The sequence below is a fragment of the Lissotriton vulgaris genome, chromosome 9 (assembly GCF_964263255.1).
Source record: "Lissotriton vulgaris chromosome 9, aLisVul1.2, whole genome shotgun sequence".
NCBI classification, from domain to species: Eukaryota; Metazoa; Chordata; class Amphibia; order Caudata; family Salamandridae; genus Lissotriton; species Lissotriton vulgaris.
The window spans coordinates 735,689,199-735,704,656 of record NC_141697.1 but is presented as its reverse complement, the minus strand read 5'-3'; the positions used below and the strand labels follow the sequence as shown (position 1 = coordinate 735,704,656).

General features: G+C 52.1%; 1 protein-coding gene across 2 annotated transcripts in view; it reads right to left on the bottom strand.

The window, feature by feature from the left end:
- The window catches only part of ZC3H4 (zinc finger CCCH-type containing 4), a 148,966-nt gene that overhangs the window by 79,094 nt on the left and 54,414 nt on the right, over positions 1-15,458 (bottom strand). For both annotated transcript variants that reach the window (XM_086938483.1, XM_086938484.1), the window contains exon 5: positions 9,291-9,445. In XM_086938483.1, coding sequence (XP_086794609.1) covers positions 9,291-9,445 — 155 coding nt within the window. The remainder of the gene's footprint in view (positions 1-9,290; positions 9,446-15,458) is intronic.

The following is a 15,458-nucleotide window of genomic DNA, read 5'->3' as shown; positions in this document are numbered from 1 at the left end:
GTACCGACGGCTGAGTTCATCCGCCCTGGCGTTCAGGGAACCTGCCAGGTGTTGAACCACCAGGGTCACGCCCTGATGTTCCAGCCACTGCCAGAGGCACAGAGCCCGCCCTGTTTGTTGCAATACCACAAGGCGGTGGTGTTGTCCGTGAACACCTGCACTACACTCCTCCGGACATACCTTCAGTGCAAGCTGGATCGCTTGCAGCTCCAGAAGGTTGATGTGGAGCTGGGACTCCGCCGGAGACCAGAGGCCTCTGATCTCCGCCTCTCCCATGTGGCCCCCCCAGCCCTGGAGGGACGCGTCCGGCACAACTACGTGCTCCGGTTGGGGTAGGGAGAGGGATCTGCCGCTGACCCAATCGCGGTCCATGAGCCACCACTGCAACTGTCTTGCAGTGCCCTCCGAGATCAAGACATGGTCGGACAAGTTGCCCTGATGCTGGGCCCACTGAAACTTCAGATCCCACTGCAGAGCCTGCATCCGCCACCTGGCCTGAAGGATGCAGGAGGCCATCAGTCCCAGAAGCCGCAGCGTCAACCTGACCGAGACTCGGGATAATGGCTGAAAGATCGGAATCCAAGCCTGAATATCCCGAACACGCTGATAAACCCGAAACTGCGCCGAGTCTAGAACCGCTCTGATGACGAGGAGCTTCTGAGAGGGACACAGGTGTGACTTCGGCACATTGATGGAGAACCCCAGCAGGTCGGCCATAGTCTGGAAGTGGCTGATGACTGTCTGGGGCGAGCCCGCCTTCAACAACCAGTCGTCGAGGTAGGGGAAGACTGAAACCCCTAACCTGCGCAGATGAGCTGCGACCACCGCCATCACTTTAGTTAACACCTGTGGGGCGCTGGTAAGGCTGAAGGGGAGCACGGTAAACTGAAAGTGCTCTTGGCCTACCGTGAACCGCAGGTAGCGCCGGTGGACCGGCAGGACAGGGATGTGAAAATATGCGTCCTGCAAGTCCAACGATACCATCCAGTCTCCCTGGTCCAGGGCAGCTAAGACCTGAGCCAAAGTCAGCATCTTGAACTTCTCCTTCCAGAGGAAGCCGTTGACGTTCCTTAGGTCCGAGATAGGGCGTAGGCCCCCTTTGCCCTTCTTGGGAACCAGAAAGTAGTGGGAGTAACAACCACGTCCTACTTCTGGCCCAGGAACGCGCTTGATGGCCCACTTGGCCAAGAGGGCCGAAACTTCCTCTTGCAGAAGTTGCAAGTGATCCCCCGACACGCGGTGGTACTGCTGTGGCATGGCTAGAGGGGTCGCCTCGAAGGGGAGGGAGTAGCCCCTTCGGACGATTTGCAGCACCCACCTGTCCGATGTGATGGTGCGCCAGTGGAGGTGATGGCGAACCCTGCCCCCCACTGGCGTTAAATGGGCCTGAAAGCTCGGACTAGGAAGGCTTAGAGGCGGATGCTGCAGGGGTAGATGTGGACTGGCCGCGCCGTTGTCCCCTGTTACCGCCGCAACGGTAACCACGTTCGCCACCACTCTGAATGTTAGTCTACAGCCCGTGGCTGGCAGGAAGTGTGGGAGCACCCCTTCCGTCGCCAGAAAGGAGCGATGGGCAGAAGATTGCTGGTGCGGGGCAGACAGGCCCAAGAACTTGGCCGTAGCTCTGAGGTCCTTAAAGCGTTCCAGTGCATGACCTGCCTTGCCACCGAAGAGGTGGTTGCCATCGAACGGCATGTCCATAAGGGTGTTTTGGACATCGGCCAAAAAGTTGGCAGACCTCAGCCAGGCGTGGCGGCGAACCGCAACAGATATGGAAATCGCTCTTCCTAGCGAGTCCGTGGTATCCAGTCCACATCTTATAGAGTAGCGCGCTGCGTCCCTTCCCTCCGCGAGGGATTGACCGAGCTTCGCCTGGGCTCCCTCCGGGCACTCAGGCAGCACGGCTGCAACCGTATCCCACAGAGAGTGGGTGTAACGGCCCAAGAGGCACGCGGTGTGACCGACCGCAACCCCAAACTAAGGGAGGAGAACATCTTCTTTCCGAATTGTTCATACCTCTTGGATTCCTGATCTGGTGGTGCATTCTGGAATGCGGATTGGGAAGTAGAGGCCTGTCGGAGGGATTGGGGGTTTAAATGCCAAAAGGAAGATGAAGAGTAAGTACCTACGAACTGGTAGTCAAATAGGCAGTGCGATGGCAAGTTAGGGAACAAGGCAGGATTCTGGGAAAGGAATGAGCAAGTTCACGCAGCACTGTAGGTATGGGGTAAGCGTCGATTAAACAGGAGGTGGACAGAAACTTCCCTCTACTCTGTAACCCCCCTCCTCCACCCATTAACCTGTGCAACCTACCTCCCCTTCCCTGGTCCCGTGTCCCGTCACGTACCAGCACTAGCCACAACTCTCCGGAGTTGCGGCGGCTCGCTCGTCCTCCGGGCTCCACCAATCCTCGCTCCAGTTGTCCTCGTCCTCGCGGTCTTCGGTCTCGGCGTTCTATCCCGGCAGCTTCAGGATACTCCAGTGATCTCCTTCCGGGGTCTCCGTCGCAGATGCCTCCAAGGGTGTTGCTTCTTCCTTTTCTAGTGGCCGCAGTTCCTGAAAGAAGGTTTCCGACTGGTCCTGATTTGGTTTGATCCCGCCTCCCAGAGAGCGGGCTGCATCGGGTCATTTGTGGAAGGCTGTGGGAGGAGGGGAGATTTGTGGATTAGCGCTACTGGTCCGACATAGTCCTCCTCCTCCGTGTCACACTGGTAAGGGATCCATTGCGGGTTCTTGGGGTCCCGTGGTTTGTTACCGATGGGGGCGGGACCTACCTCACACGGCCTGGATAACCAGGCTCTCGGGGTGGGGAGGGTGGACAAGAAACTAGGGTCACTCCGGGGTGGGCGGTGGCGCCTAGCGACATTCCTATCTACAGGGGGACCTGTAGTGGGCCTGGACCAAGTGCCCAACAAGACGTCTGTGAGAGCCTCATTACACGGCACTAGAGGCTCTGGGGGCTTACTTGCGGTTTAGGGACCTCTGTGAGGATGTTAGACCTCACCGTTGCGACGGGAGCTCAAGAGCCAAGGCCTTGGCTGCCCTCATCAGCACCACACTATGAAAAGCCGCCTGCTCCGTAGCCACGCTAGGAGGGGAGACAAAACCAGTGTCTGGGGAGGTATCCAGGCCACTGGCTTCCCCTATGTTAGAACCGGCTGTCTCTAGTTGGCAGAGGTATACACTTCTGACAAATAGGGACACTCCTTTTCTAGTCAGGGTAAGGGGATCACACCCTTCGATAACCCCTGCTCACCCCCTTGGTAGCTTGGCAGAGCAGAACAGGCTTATCTCAGAGGCTGTGTGTTAAGCAATTATGACCACATACAGTAATACAGTGAATACACTACAAATGGACACGACACCGTAGTATTATAAAAATAAGTATTTTTATATGAGGCTTAGCACAAGACCAAAATAACGGCAAAACTGTACACAATCGGAATAAATACGTTCGGGAAGGAAAAAGGATAGTTCAAAGGTAGTTTCTTCTTTAGCACAAAAAGTCTTTAGTATCAAGCAATTCTTCTTCTTGGGAACACAGTTCTGAGCAACAGGGTAACTCACACGGGAGCTACACAACGCTGGGGCAAAGGTAATCCACAGGTTCGGCGTCGACCGCGAGGAGCGCTGCGTCGGGCCTGGAGTCACACGGACCCCCAACAACACAGTACCTTAGGAAAATGAAGCACACGATGATCAGCGGCGTCGAGCACTCCGGCGTCGCGTCTTCGGTGTCGATCAGGCCACAGCAGGCGTTGTCGATGATGCAGTTGCACAGAGTGAGCAGCGCTCACGGCGTCGAAGGGCACACGGGTGATGCGATCAGCAGCGGGGCAGACACGAGGTCCTCTGGAGTTAGAGCCGTACTCCTACTCACTGGCGTCGCTGCTGGCGTCGGTTGGGCCCAGCGTCCGATCGTCGTGGTTGCTGGTTCTTTCAGAGATGCTGGATTCACACTTCCAGCAGATAGCACTTTGTAGCAGGTGAAGTCTTTTAGCCCTGTGACTTCGGCAGGAGACTGGCACTCTTCCAGTCCTTGGAGATTTTCTTAGCAAGCGTGAGAGTACACACAAAGTTCCTCTCTCCTGGTTCCTTGGCAAAAATAAAGAAGCACTGCAGGATTCCCCCAACAACAGCACACTGGCAGAAGGGGTAAGCAGTCCTTTAGATCAGCAGGCTTCTTGTCCTTGGTTACAGGGTTCCTTGTCAGAAGTGATCTGATTTCCTAGTTCAGGGGTCCTCCTCTTATACCCCTTTTCGTCTTTGATCCCTTTGTCTATGCCGGGGGTTTCCCAACATCCTGGGTCTGTGGTGGGTGGAGCTAGGCAGTAGCACCTGGCCTATTCATTGAGCCGGGCCGGGTCCTCAGACGCCCCGCAGGAGGTGGAGCCAGCATTGACACTGGCAGGAGCAGAGCTATCGCCCTCCTGGCAGGAGGTGGGGCCAGGATCGTCCATGGCAGGTACAGAGCCATCAGTCGCTCGGCAGGAGGTGGAGCCAGCATTGTATCAGGCAAGGCAGGCTATCAACAACTACTCTCCCCCTACTCTCAACGTAATGTCCCACTCATCCCTCACTGACTCATCCAGACCTCTTGGAGCCACCCAGCTCCTGTCACACACACGCAAGACCAGCAGAGACCAGATATGGTTAGACAAGAAAATAGACACTTTCTAAAAGTGCTATTTTCGAACCCAGAGTCCAAAAACCATCCACACCAACGGATGCGTAATTAAACCCCGAGTTCAGGGATACCAAACTCGACATTGCACCATGCTCCCCGAGCCAGCTAGGATTATAGCGTTAATAATCCCGGCGGCCCATTCTATCTAACGGAGAGCAGGCTACCTCGCAATAGTGAAGCCCTAAGATGGCGGCACTTCACTATCAGGACATGCCAACTTGGTCAGGCTTGTCCTACCTTACACTTACAATGCACCCTGCCCACGGGCCTACCATAGGGGTGACTAACATGAAGCTAAGGGAAGGTTGGAGGGGCTGGCAGGTAGGTATACCTGCGCAGCCGACGTGACAGTGCAGGACTGCACGTGGGTCTCGCAATGACCGACCCGTAGACATTCTTTTACAAGGCCGCTCCTGTGGGTGGCACAACACGTGCTGCAAGCCCACGAGCGGCATTTGCATTTACAAGCCCCGGCACTCCTGGTGCACTAGACTAGGGACTGACAGTAAACCAAATAAGCCAAACATGGATACAATAGATACATCATTTTAACAGAGGGAGCACTTGCGCTATGGCACTGATCAGCAGTGACACGGCGCCCAAAGCATATACCAGCAAAACATCGTAACACAGTAGAGGCAAACAGAAAAAATGGAGGAGAGACTCAAGCCAATGATGTCAGGTCTAACACCCTAGTTCCTGTGTCCAGTCCTGAAATGACTGGCACTCACGTGCCAGGGGGTCCTCAGACACCCACCCAGTCTCCCTCGTCTTCCATGTCCTGAAATTCAGGGATAAAGGATGGACCCAGACCCTCGAAGAATTCCTCTTCGGCCGGCGCCGTATGCAGCGTCGAGCGGTGCCGCTCCGACGACGGGTCCGGACCGAAGGGTGGACCAGGGACGGCGTCGTGCGTGGACGATGATGACACCCTATGGGCCGACGCCGGCGGGGTCGTAAGGTCTTCCAGCGGCGACCTGGATCCGGTGGGGCCTTGCGGCTCCGGGACCGAAGTCGCCGACGGTGCCGAGGCGAAGCACCCGACGGTGCCGGGGCCGAAGCACCCGGCCCGCTTTGGCTCCCAGTCGGCGCCGCGGAACCCGACGGAGGAGAGAGCGACCTCATGGCCATGAGGAAGGCTTCGATCTTCTCCGGCGTCGCGTTCTGCCCAGGGACCGGCGGGCATGGAGCAGGCCGCAAGGCCTGCGGCTCCGGTGGACCAGCGTGGGCGGTGTCACCCAAACACCCGGCCGCATCGCGCAAGCGTCGGGGGGAGTCAGAAGAGCGATGTCGCCTCTTCGACTTCTTGTGCCTCTTACCTGAGGACTTGGAGCCCGACGAGTGGTGTCGACTCGCCAAGCTGTGATGACTCAGGCCCCGCGACCGGTCCCTCGACCTCCTTCCGGACCGGGGCCTCGAACGGCGCGGGCCGACTGCCGGAGTTCGAGGTGCTTACGGGACCGCTCCCGCCTAGCCTTCAACGTCAAGGCCCGACAGTCGGGGCACGACTTGTCATCGTGGTTGGGCCCCAGGCAGTGTAGGCACCGGCAATGGGGGTCGGTAACCGACATCAGTCGGTTGCAGTCGGCACAGGGCTTGAACTCTGGCATCCCTACCGGCACGATGGAGCCGTTCGACTCGAAACGGATCCAAAAAGGATCGAAAAAGCTTAGTCAAAAAGTGACTAAAGGGTACCACTTTCTCCAGACCTGCGCTTGCTGGCGCGGAAAAAAGAAGAACTGATGTCAGCACGCGAGGGCGGCGTCTAAGTACTCCGACGACGTCATTCCCGCGCCAATGACGCCGACGACGGACGCGGAGACGCAAACGACGCCTACGGACGCGGAGGGGTACTGCTACGCAAAAATTTCCGGATCAAGTCTGACGCCTGGGGATATTCTAAGGTAAGGAATCTAATACTAACCTGTTTCTTTCAGATCTGCATGTTCAGTGAACAAAGCCCCCTTAACCCAACCGCTTTTCTTGTTTCCCAATACGATCAAGATGTTTCTCCAATAGTTTTCGTATATTATCACGTACAGCACAATAAAATGTTTTTGATGGTTAAATCTACTACTAGCAGCAGAGACTGTGGGTCACATTACAAAGACGACAGGCCTTTGAAGCTTCCCCTTCGAGTACTGGCCCATCCTTGGGGAGAAGGTGTGACACCTCTGCCCAGGATGTGCATTGATTCTGGCCCAAGAGAGCAGGGGCTCGCCACCCAGGGGTCCAGAAACATGTCTGGTGGTGGTTGCCTACAGCCGGTCAGAGACCACACCAGAGTTGGGTTTTCAGGGGGCACCTGAGGTGCTCACAATGTGCTTAGTTAAATAAATCTCACACTGGCAACAGTGTGGATTTATTGAGAGGAGTAGTTTGTTAGTCATGTACAGTATTAAGGGCTGGACAGTAATATTGCCATGCAGACTTGCCCTCAACTGTGTTATAGTGCACCCTGCCTTAGGGATGTGAGGCCTTCTGGTTGGGGTGACTTACCCATACCTTAAGCAGTGCTGGCTGACATGGCACCCAGGAAGGGTGCCATGTCAACTTTGTAATTATTCCCCTGCTATGGTCCGAATGAGGGGGACCCGGGGGACCCAGGGGACCCTCTCCAGCTCCCTGGCCCTAGGTTCCCAGGGTACCATTTACTAGGGGCTTACATGGGGCAGAAATACCCATGTTGGATGTATTTTGAGAAAGAAGAACTGGCACAGAGGACCTGGTTGGCAGGGACCCTGTGCACTACAATTGAAACCACATCAAAACCAGGCAAAAGGTGGGGGCTACCATGCAAAAAGAGACACTTTCTCACACTGCTCTATTAGGTCGCTCTGTAAGGTCACTCAGTTTGGAAACACCGATCATGTATCAACTTCTAAAAACCTTTAGTTAGACGCTTTCAGGCAAGCGTGCTCCGACCCATAACAGTGTTTTCATGTTAGTTTTGTCTCTCATCGCATACATTTTAATGCTCCTTTCCAGGCTGCTTTTGTCATTTGTGAGGCTGTCAATTGTCTGTCTACCCCCCTCCCTCCATACAAATAATGTAGGTACCATTTGCTGAAATTGACTCATTTCGAGTAGGTATGTAGGGTGATCTACCGGTGTATGTCCCCAGTCATTTACTACTACTAGGTAGGCAACCCATTGATATTCATGCATATCAGGGAGGGCTAGTCCTCCATTTTACGGGTTACTCTGCAGTGTTTGCAGCGCTTTTCGCAGGTGTCCCCATCTCCTCCGGGATCTTAATTAGGAGTTTTGGAGGATGTATAATAACTTTGGTTGTGTGATCATCTTGAACAGTGCAGTTCTGCCCATAAACGTGAACTTCGTCACTGCAGAATCCTTCACTACCTTCTGAATATTCTGATTAATGCTCCGGTCCCAGTTTAGGGTCACATAGACTCCTAAAGTACAGTAAAATGTAGTCTGCGGATAATGAGATCCTCATATTTGAAAGCCTGTGATGTTTGGGATTGAGCGACCCATGCAGGCCAAAGACTCCAACGTGAGAGCAAACAGAAAGGGGACAATGGGCCGCCCGGTCGCGTCCCCCTCTCAATAAGAACGTCCACTGATATCACACCATACACCCTAACAGAGACCACAGGGCTAGTATACAACAACAGTATCTACTCCAGAAATGTGGGTCCAAACCCAGACTTCTCCAGGACTTGTACCATAACGGGCCAGTGGACCCCATCAAATGCCTTTTCAGCATGTAGGGACAGCAACAAGTGCAGGTTCTCTCGGTCACGTACAGTGTCTAGCCAGTTATGGAGCCTCTGGAGGTTGAATCTGGTCAACCTCCCCAGCATAAATCCTGGCTGATCCAGGTGGATCAGGGGGTTGTGACTACCACCAGTCTCGTAGCAAAAACTGTCACTAGAATTTTTGTTTCAATATTTAGAAGAAAGATTAGCAAGTACGAGCTGCATTGTTGGGGTGTTTCCCTGGTTTCTGGATAACTACAATGGTAGCTCAGTGGAGGTGCAGCAAGAGGCTGCCTCTGTCCCTGGCATCCCTGGTCCCACTAAGAATCTTAAATGAGGTTCTATGGGCCCTTTAAAAAAATCTTCTTTTTGGCTTACAAAATCACATTTAAACTGATAGATCGTAGGAGTGAAATACTGGTTTAAGATTCTGCTCTAAACTAACTAAAAAAGGTGAGCGTCCCTTAGGAATCACAAGCCTCATGCTTTGGCTGCCTGAAAACAACAGATCACAGGCTGTGAATACAAAATTTGGTAGTTGAGATGTCCAATAATATGTTATTTCAGAAGCATACTGCATAATTAATGTGTTTTACATGCTTATTTTCCACCTACAAATTTCAAATTCTGAAAGCTGCAAGGAATCGGAATGCTTCCTAATTTCAGCGGTGCCATTGCTAAGAAACTCAGTCCCCCACCGCAGAATTATTTACAAACTGCACACTACTTATGTTTCCCTCCCAAGCGTCGCTTGAAAAAAAGAATCAGCTTGAACACTGTATGATAAATGTCTGCTAATATACCATTAAAATTAAGAATGCTTTTAACATAATTAAAAATCGCCCAGCCACTTTGAGTTTTTTCCAAAGCCCATGACTTACTTCCATTTCTTCATCATACATTTCGTCATCTTCCTCTGGATATTCTCCCACCATGTTACCTCGGCCTCTCCCTCCTCTTCCTGCGTAACCCCCTCTTCCTCTCATAGGACCCCTGTTTCCGTGACCTCTGAAGCCTCTCCCTCGACTTCTTAGCCCTGTTGGAAATCAGAATTCGTGGTAGTTGAAGGTTTATGCAGTCCTTTATGCAGTCCTAAATACACATTGGACAAAACTGTTCTTTAGTGGGAGATAGTGCACAGATTATGTTTTCTACTACACCGTGGATACTTTTCTTTTCAGCCAGTAAGAAGCAATGAAAGGTTTTGAATAAGATAAAGATTATTATAACAGAGAACTGTTATTACAGGTAATGAGCATTTGCTTGCATATCTAAGGCCCACATGCATCAACATTCCATTTGCGATTCCTTATTAGTGAAAAATAAGGAATCGCTAATAAGGAATCGCAAATGGCTATGCATGAAGAAATTGCTTAATAAATTGAGTTTTCTTATTATTCCTTAATTGCGACTCGCAAATTGCGAATCGCAATTAAGGAATACCTCCCCATTCATTCCTATGGGCCTAGAGGCCCACAGAAATGAATGGGAAGACATTCTCAATTTGCGATTAGCAATTAGCGAATCGCAAATTGAGAATGCGATTTCAAGGGTGCAGGGGTGTCCAAAGGACACCCTGTTGCACCCCTGAAATCAATCTGTGCACATATGTTATGCACACACATGCCCTAAGAGCATGTGTGTGCACAACATGAAACTTTGAAAAATGCACACAAGTGCATTTTTCAAAGTTTTCGCAAATTACCGTGAGGTTCAACCTCATGGTAATTTGCTCCCCCTAAATGAGATTCCTTAAATGCAATCGCAATTTGAGAATTCGCAAATATTTGCAAATTCTCAAATTGCGAGGGCCTTTACCCTTCATGCATCCCAAAAATTCAAATTGCATTCACAAACGGACGATTTTTGCGAATCGCACCATTTGCGAATGCAATTTGCAATGATGCAAGTGCCCCTAAGTGACTCCGTTGATAGGAACAAAATACTAATCTTTATTTGCATTGTACTGATGAAAGCAGGAAACATGTAAACAAAATATCAAAAGCAACCATTAAGGCTGAAATCCTAATACTTGATGGAGACCAATCAACGGTAACTACTGACATGAGTTTCAGTGAATTCTGGCTGACAAAAAAGAATTCCCATATTACAGCACTATTTAAATGAGGTATCAGAGCCCTCCAGGTTCGGAAGTGAAGCAAGGATCAATTTGGTTAACATAAAATGAAATCTATGTTTGATACTTTCTACATTATAGGAATGTGTTTTATTCTGGCTAGTCGCAAAGCTAGTTGTTAAACTAGTCTTTGGCAGTTTAAGATTAAAGCAAAACTATGCCTGTATTAATGCCTAATCCTATCTGTAATTTTTTTCTTTCGCCACTCCCTTTGCTGAAGTGAAGGTCAGGAGAGAGAGCTCTGGCATAATCTTCTACCTATCACATCAGGGGTGTAGTACTGCACTGACACCAGCTACTAGAAAGAAGATTCTATGTCAGGACCGGAGGCTTCAGAATATGCTTTTCCCTCTTCGCTGTTTATTACAATACAAAATCATAGCAGCCCAGAAAAGCACCAAACAAAATGCTTACATATCCCGAAAACAAGGGAAAAGGCATTAAACAAGAAAAAATTACATATGGTCTGCATGACAACTACAAATCCTATCAGTCCGTGAAAGTAGTACACCATTAGTCCTTCTACAATGTCCACAAAATGAGGATAGGGCGACCATCTTGTGCCATCTTCCTCTTTCTTCGCTGCTTCGCAGCCAGTTAAGTGCCTTTTCTCATCTCTCTGATTATTCATATTATTGCGGTGTTCTAGTGTTTGTTTACATGGTCAAATTGGTTGATAGCGAACCGTATTGATTGTGGGAGTTCTATGGGGTAGATTTCATGTGCCCTTTCTTTTCCACAAACTCCCATTAACCGCGGGGACGTTTTTTTACCGTCCCTCACGCGATTTCTCCCACTTGCTTATTGCGGTGCGCTTCCGCCCGCTAGAGGGCGCTGTTGCGTCTCGTTCTCCTCAGTGCGGTCTTCTCACAGTCGGGAACCGCACTGAGGAGAAAGACGTGTCGGAGCCCGCCTGCGCCTCACCTTCTACGCCCAGGCTTGGGTCCGTATTTGCCCCGTACATTCTGAACGCTTGTGTGGGTCCGTAACAGCGGTTTAAACCGCGGAGACGCCTGCGGGCGATTTTGAGCACAATAGGCGTTTTTCACCGCGAGTGGAGCATGACGCTGCAATTGGCAGTATTATTGCATAGTGTAGCAGCCCGCAGGGAGGCGGTTAGGACCCGGTCATCTAGGGAGGGTCAGCGCGCTGGGAGGTTGGTGCTGCCTCAATTCCCTGTTTTTTTCAGCTCAAAAGTGTTGCCGGCTTAAGGCCTGCCCATATCAGAGTGCTGTTGCCCCCAGCGCTGCCCCAGCCTTCCTTGGTGCATAACTTTTGGTACTTATCTGTTAAAGTCCCCTATCATGGCTGAGGGTTATTATGAGGAAGAGGAGGAGACTCATCATTACCTTAATGATGATGAGTTCTATAACGCGGTGAACAGCTCAATCTATCGTTGTGTCACCGAGATAGTAGGCCCCATGGAAGACCGTCTGTCCGCCCGCATAGTTGAAGAGTGCGCAAAATTGGGACAAACACATTTGGGAGCACCGGGGAGCTCCCCAGCCCCTGAAGGGGACCTACCTGCCCCTAAAAAGCCTTGCAGGGAAGGGGGTGCCGTGGGGACACAGGGTGTGGATAGGGACACTTTTGAGCGTCTACGCAACGCTTTTCTAGCCAAGGCGACCAGTCCTACCCCTGCGCCACTACCGGCCCGAAACCTTCAGGGTCAAAGAGGATGGCTCCTTCCTCTCCTGGGGGCAAGTCTTCATCAGAAAGTGATGACGACGAGGGGTTTGTGCGGTTTGGCGTCTGTTCGGCTCAGCCACCTAGTTACCCCAGTATAGCTCAGGCATGCTGGACCCGGACTAAATAATTCATCCGTGGTCAGCTGCGTGGACGCCCGGGGACAAGGTGGCGAAGTTTGTGGCGGGACGTCTCCGCAAGCCCTTGGAAAAGGAGGCGCGAAGCTGTCTGAGGGGGGAGTGCCCACGCCCCACTCTGGAAGGGAAGGTCGCATTGACGCCGGAGTTGGATGGGAAGATGGCCACGTTCATGGCTAAATTTGTAAAAGATCCCCGCAAGGGCATTGATTGTTCCTGGCGTTCATGCCAGGACAAGCTGTTGGATGCAATAGGCCCCATCACCAAATTGTGGGCAGAGGGTGGTCATCTTTTTGGGGACCGCCAATTGTGCCCTCTCGACCGAGCGCCGACGATCACTTTTAATAAAGTTGGACCCTAAGTTGGGTTATTTAGCCTCTTTGGAGGCAGGAGTGGTGGCTCAAGGGGGCCTTTCATTAAGGAGTTAGGGAAATTCGTTCCACCTTCACGTCCTTAGACAAGGCTCAGTCTAGTATAAAGAGGGTGTTTCAGCAACGTTTTTCCCGAGGGGCCGGTCATGGCAGGGGCCACCCAATCGGCGTCGGCGGTCAAAATTTTGCCAACAAAGGGCAGGGCTCCGGCAGAGGCCAATATAACACCTCGGCCAATAATACATACTTCTATCCGACAAGAGGACAGGGCTTCAGAAGGTGAGGCAGCTTCAGGAACAACGCTGGCAACAGCAATACCAATGGTGAGTGTTATTTCTGCAGACCAGGTTCAAATTCGCGACCGGCTAGCGGCCTTCCCAGAGGCTTGGGCGGCTATAACGGTGGACGGTTGGGTCCATCAGACCGTGTGAGAGTTTCATATAGAGTTTTACGATCAACCCCGCCAGGTAAGGCCGCCACGACCTATACGTTTTTCCTTGGCCGATGCACAGTTGATCGACGAAGAGGTCTCGGCGCTTCTCCGCAAAGGGGCCATTCGCCGGTCAACTCAGCACCCTTCCGGTTTCCTCAGCAACCTCTTCCTTGTGGAAAAAACCGATGGGAACAAACGATCGGTGATCATTCTCAAACAATTCAACGGGTGGTTGGTCTACCATCATTTCAAGATGGAGGGAATCCATCTTCTTCGGGATGTTCTGCTTCCAAACGATTGGATGGTCCGTTTGGACCTCAAGGACGCGTACCTAGTGGTACCCATTCAACTCCCTCACCTGCGTTTTCTTCAATTTCTCTGGAGAGGTCAGGTCTTCGAGTTCACTGCCCTTCCGTTCGGACTTTCATCGGCCCCTTGGTGCTTCATCGAGCTGCTGCATCCGGAGGTGGAAGTTCTGCGGGGCCAAGGTATTCGGATGAATGTCTATCTGGACGACATCCTTCTGATGGCTCAATGCCCCAAGAAGTTGAACCTCCAACTTCAGCAGACGATCTCCTTGTTACAAGGTCTGGGTTTCATCATCAACAAGAACAAATCGGTCTTCACCCCGTCTCAAAAGGTGGTTTTCCTCGGTTTCGTCGTGGATTCTATACAGGCCTCCCTAAGTCTTCCGTCGCGGAAAATAGCCAAGTTTCGGCATGTGCTGAGACAAACAATTTCCAAATCGCACACCTCCCTGCGCCAGAGTGGTAGGGCTTCTTTCCTCCTCCATTCAGGCAATCTTTCCGGGGCCCCTCCGTTATCGAGCCCGTCAGCGTCTCAAAGAGCATCACCTCAGGAGAGGTGTGACGTACGACCAATAGTTCCCTCTCGGAGGAGGTGATAGGGGAAATCTCCTGGTGGCTTTCCCATATGGAGGCCTGGAACGGCCGGGCAATCTGTGGGTCAACTCCGGCCCTGGTGATGGAGTCCGACGCCAGCAGGTCGGGCTGTGGCGCCCGCTGCGGGGAATTCTCCACAGGCGGCGCTTGGTCGTCAGAAGAACAGGAGTTGCACATCAACTGTTTGGAACTTCTGGCGGGGTCCTTTGCAGTCCGCTTTTGGACTAGAGAATCAGCAAGGTCGTGCATTCTCCTACGAATGGACAACGTCTCGGCGGTTCGATACGTCAACCACCTGGGCGGTCCTCAATCTCGAGCACTGGTGGACCTAGCGAAGGACTTTTGGGACTATTGTCTTGCCCATCACGTCTCCGTGACAGCAGAATACTTACCAGGCCGTGCCAATCAGGTGGCGGATTGGCACTCGAGTTAACTGCGGACTCCAGTCTGTGGAAGCTGGATGTTCAGGTGTTCCGATGATTGAACAACCTGTGGGGCCCGTTCCTTGTGGACCTGTTTGCGCGTCCCGTTTGGATTATCAACTCCTGAGATACTTCAGTTGGAGGCCGGATCCCCTTGCAGAGGCCACGGATGCGTTTCTCCAGGATGGGAGTCAGGAGATGGCTTATGCATTTCCACCCTTTTCGATGGTGGTGCGAGTGGCGGCCCAACTTGGTCGCCAGAACGCAGAGTTGGTGGTGGTGATGCCTTTTTGGAGGTCACAAGTTTGGTTTCCAGTTCTTCTGGAACTTTCTTGGGATTCTCCAATCCTACTCCCCCGGCTTCCTCGTCTTCTTCTCAATCCGGACGGGGACCAACATCACCTCATAATGCAGGATTCTCTTCGCCTCATGGCATGGCGGCTTTCCAGGCCTTTAAAAATCGGCTGAGGGCCTCTTGTCAAAAGCCTGGCCGGACAGTATCGCAAAGAGGTATCGATCCGCTTGGACCAGGTGGGTACGTTGGTGTCTTCGACGGGATCTGGATCCCCCGGTCGCGGGCATCGTTCCCATTCTGAACTTTTTGGCGGAATTGAGGTCCGACGGCTTGGCGTATCGCACCGTTAAAGCAATGCGTTCTGTGATTTCGGCAGCGCACCAGCCGGTGGAGGGAGTTCCGGTCAGGGAGCATCCCTTTGTTTGTAGGCTGCTACGAGGCGTTCGGCTTTCATTGCCCCCAGAACCGCGCTATTCGGTACTGTGGGAAGTCAATGTCAGTCTGAACCTTTTTCTTTCATGGCAATCCAACAAATATCTTTCTTTGAATGAACTGTCTGCCAAGCTAGCGATGCTTTTATGTCTGGTGTCTTGCTGTAGGGTGTCGGATGTGCGAGCCTTAGATGTTTCGGCAAGAATTTGTTCCCCGGGTTACCTTTACAGTGGG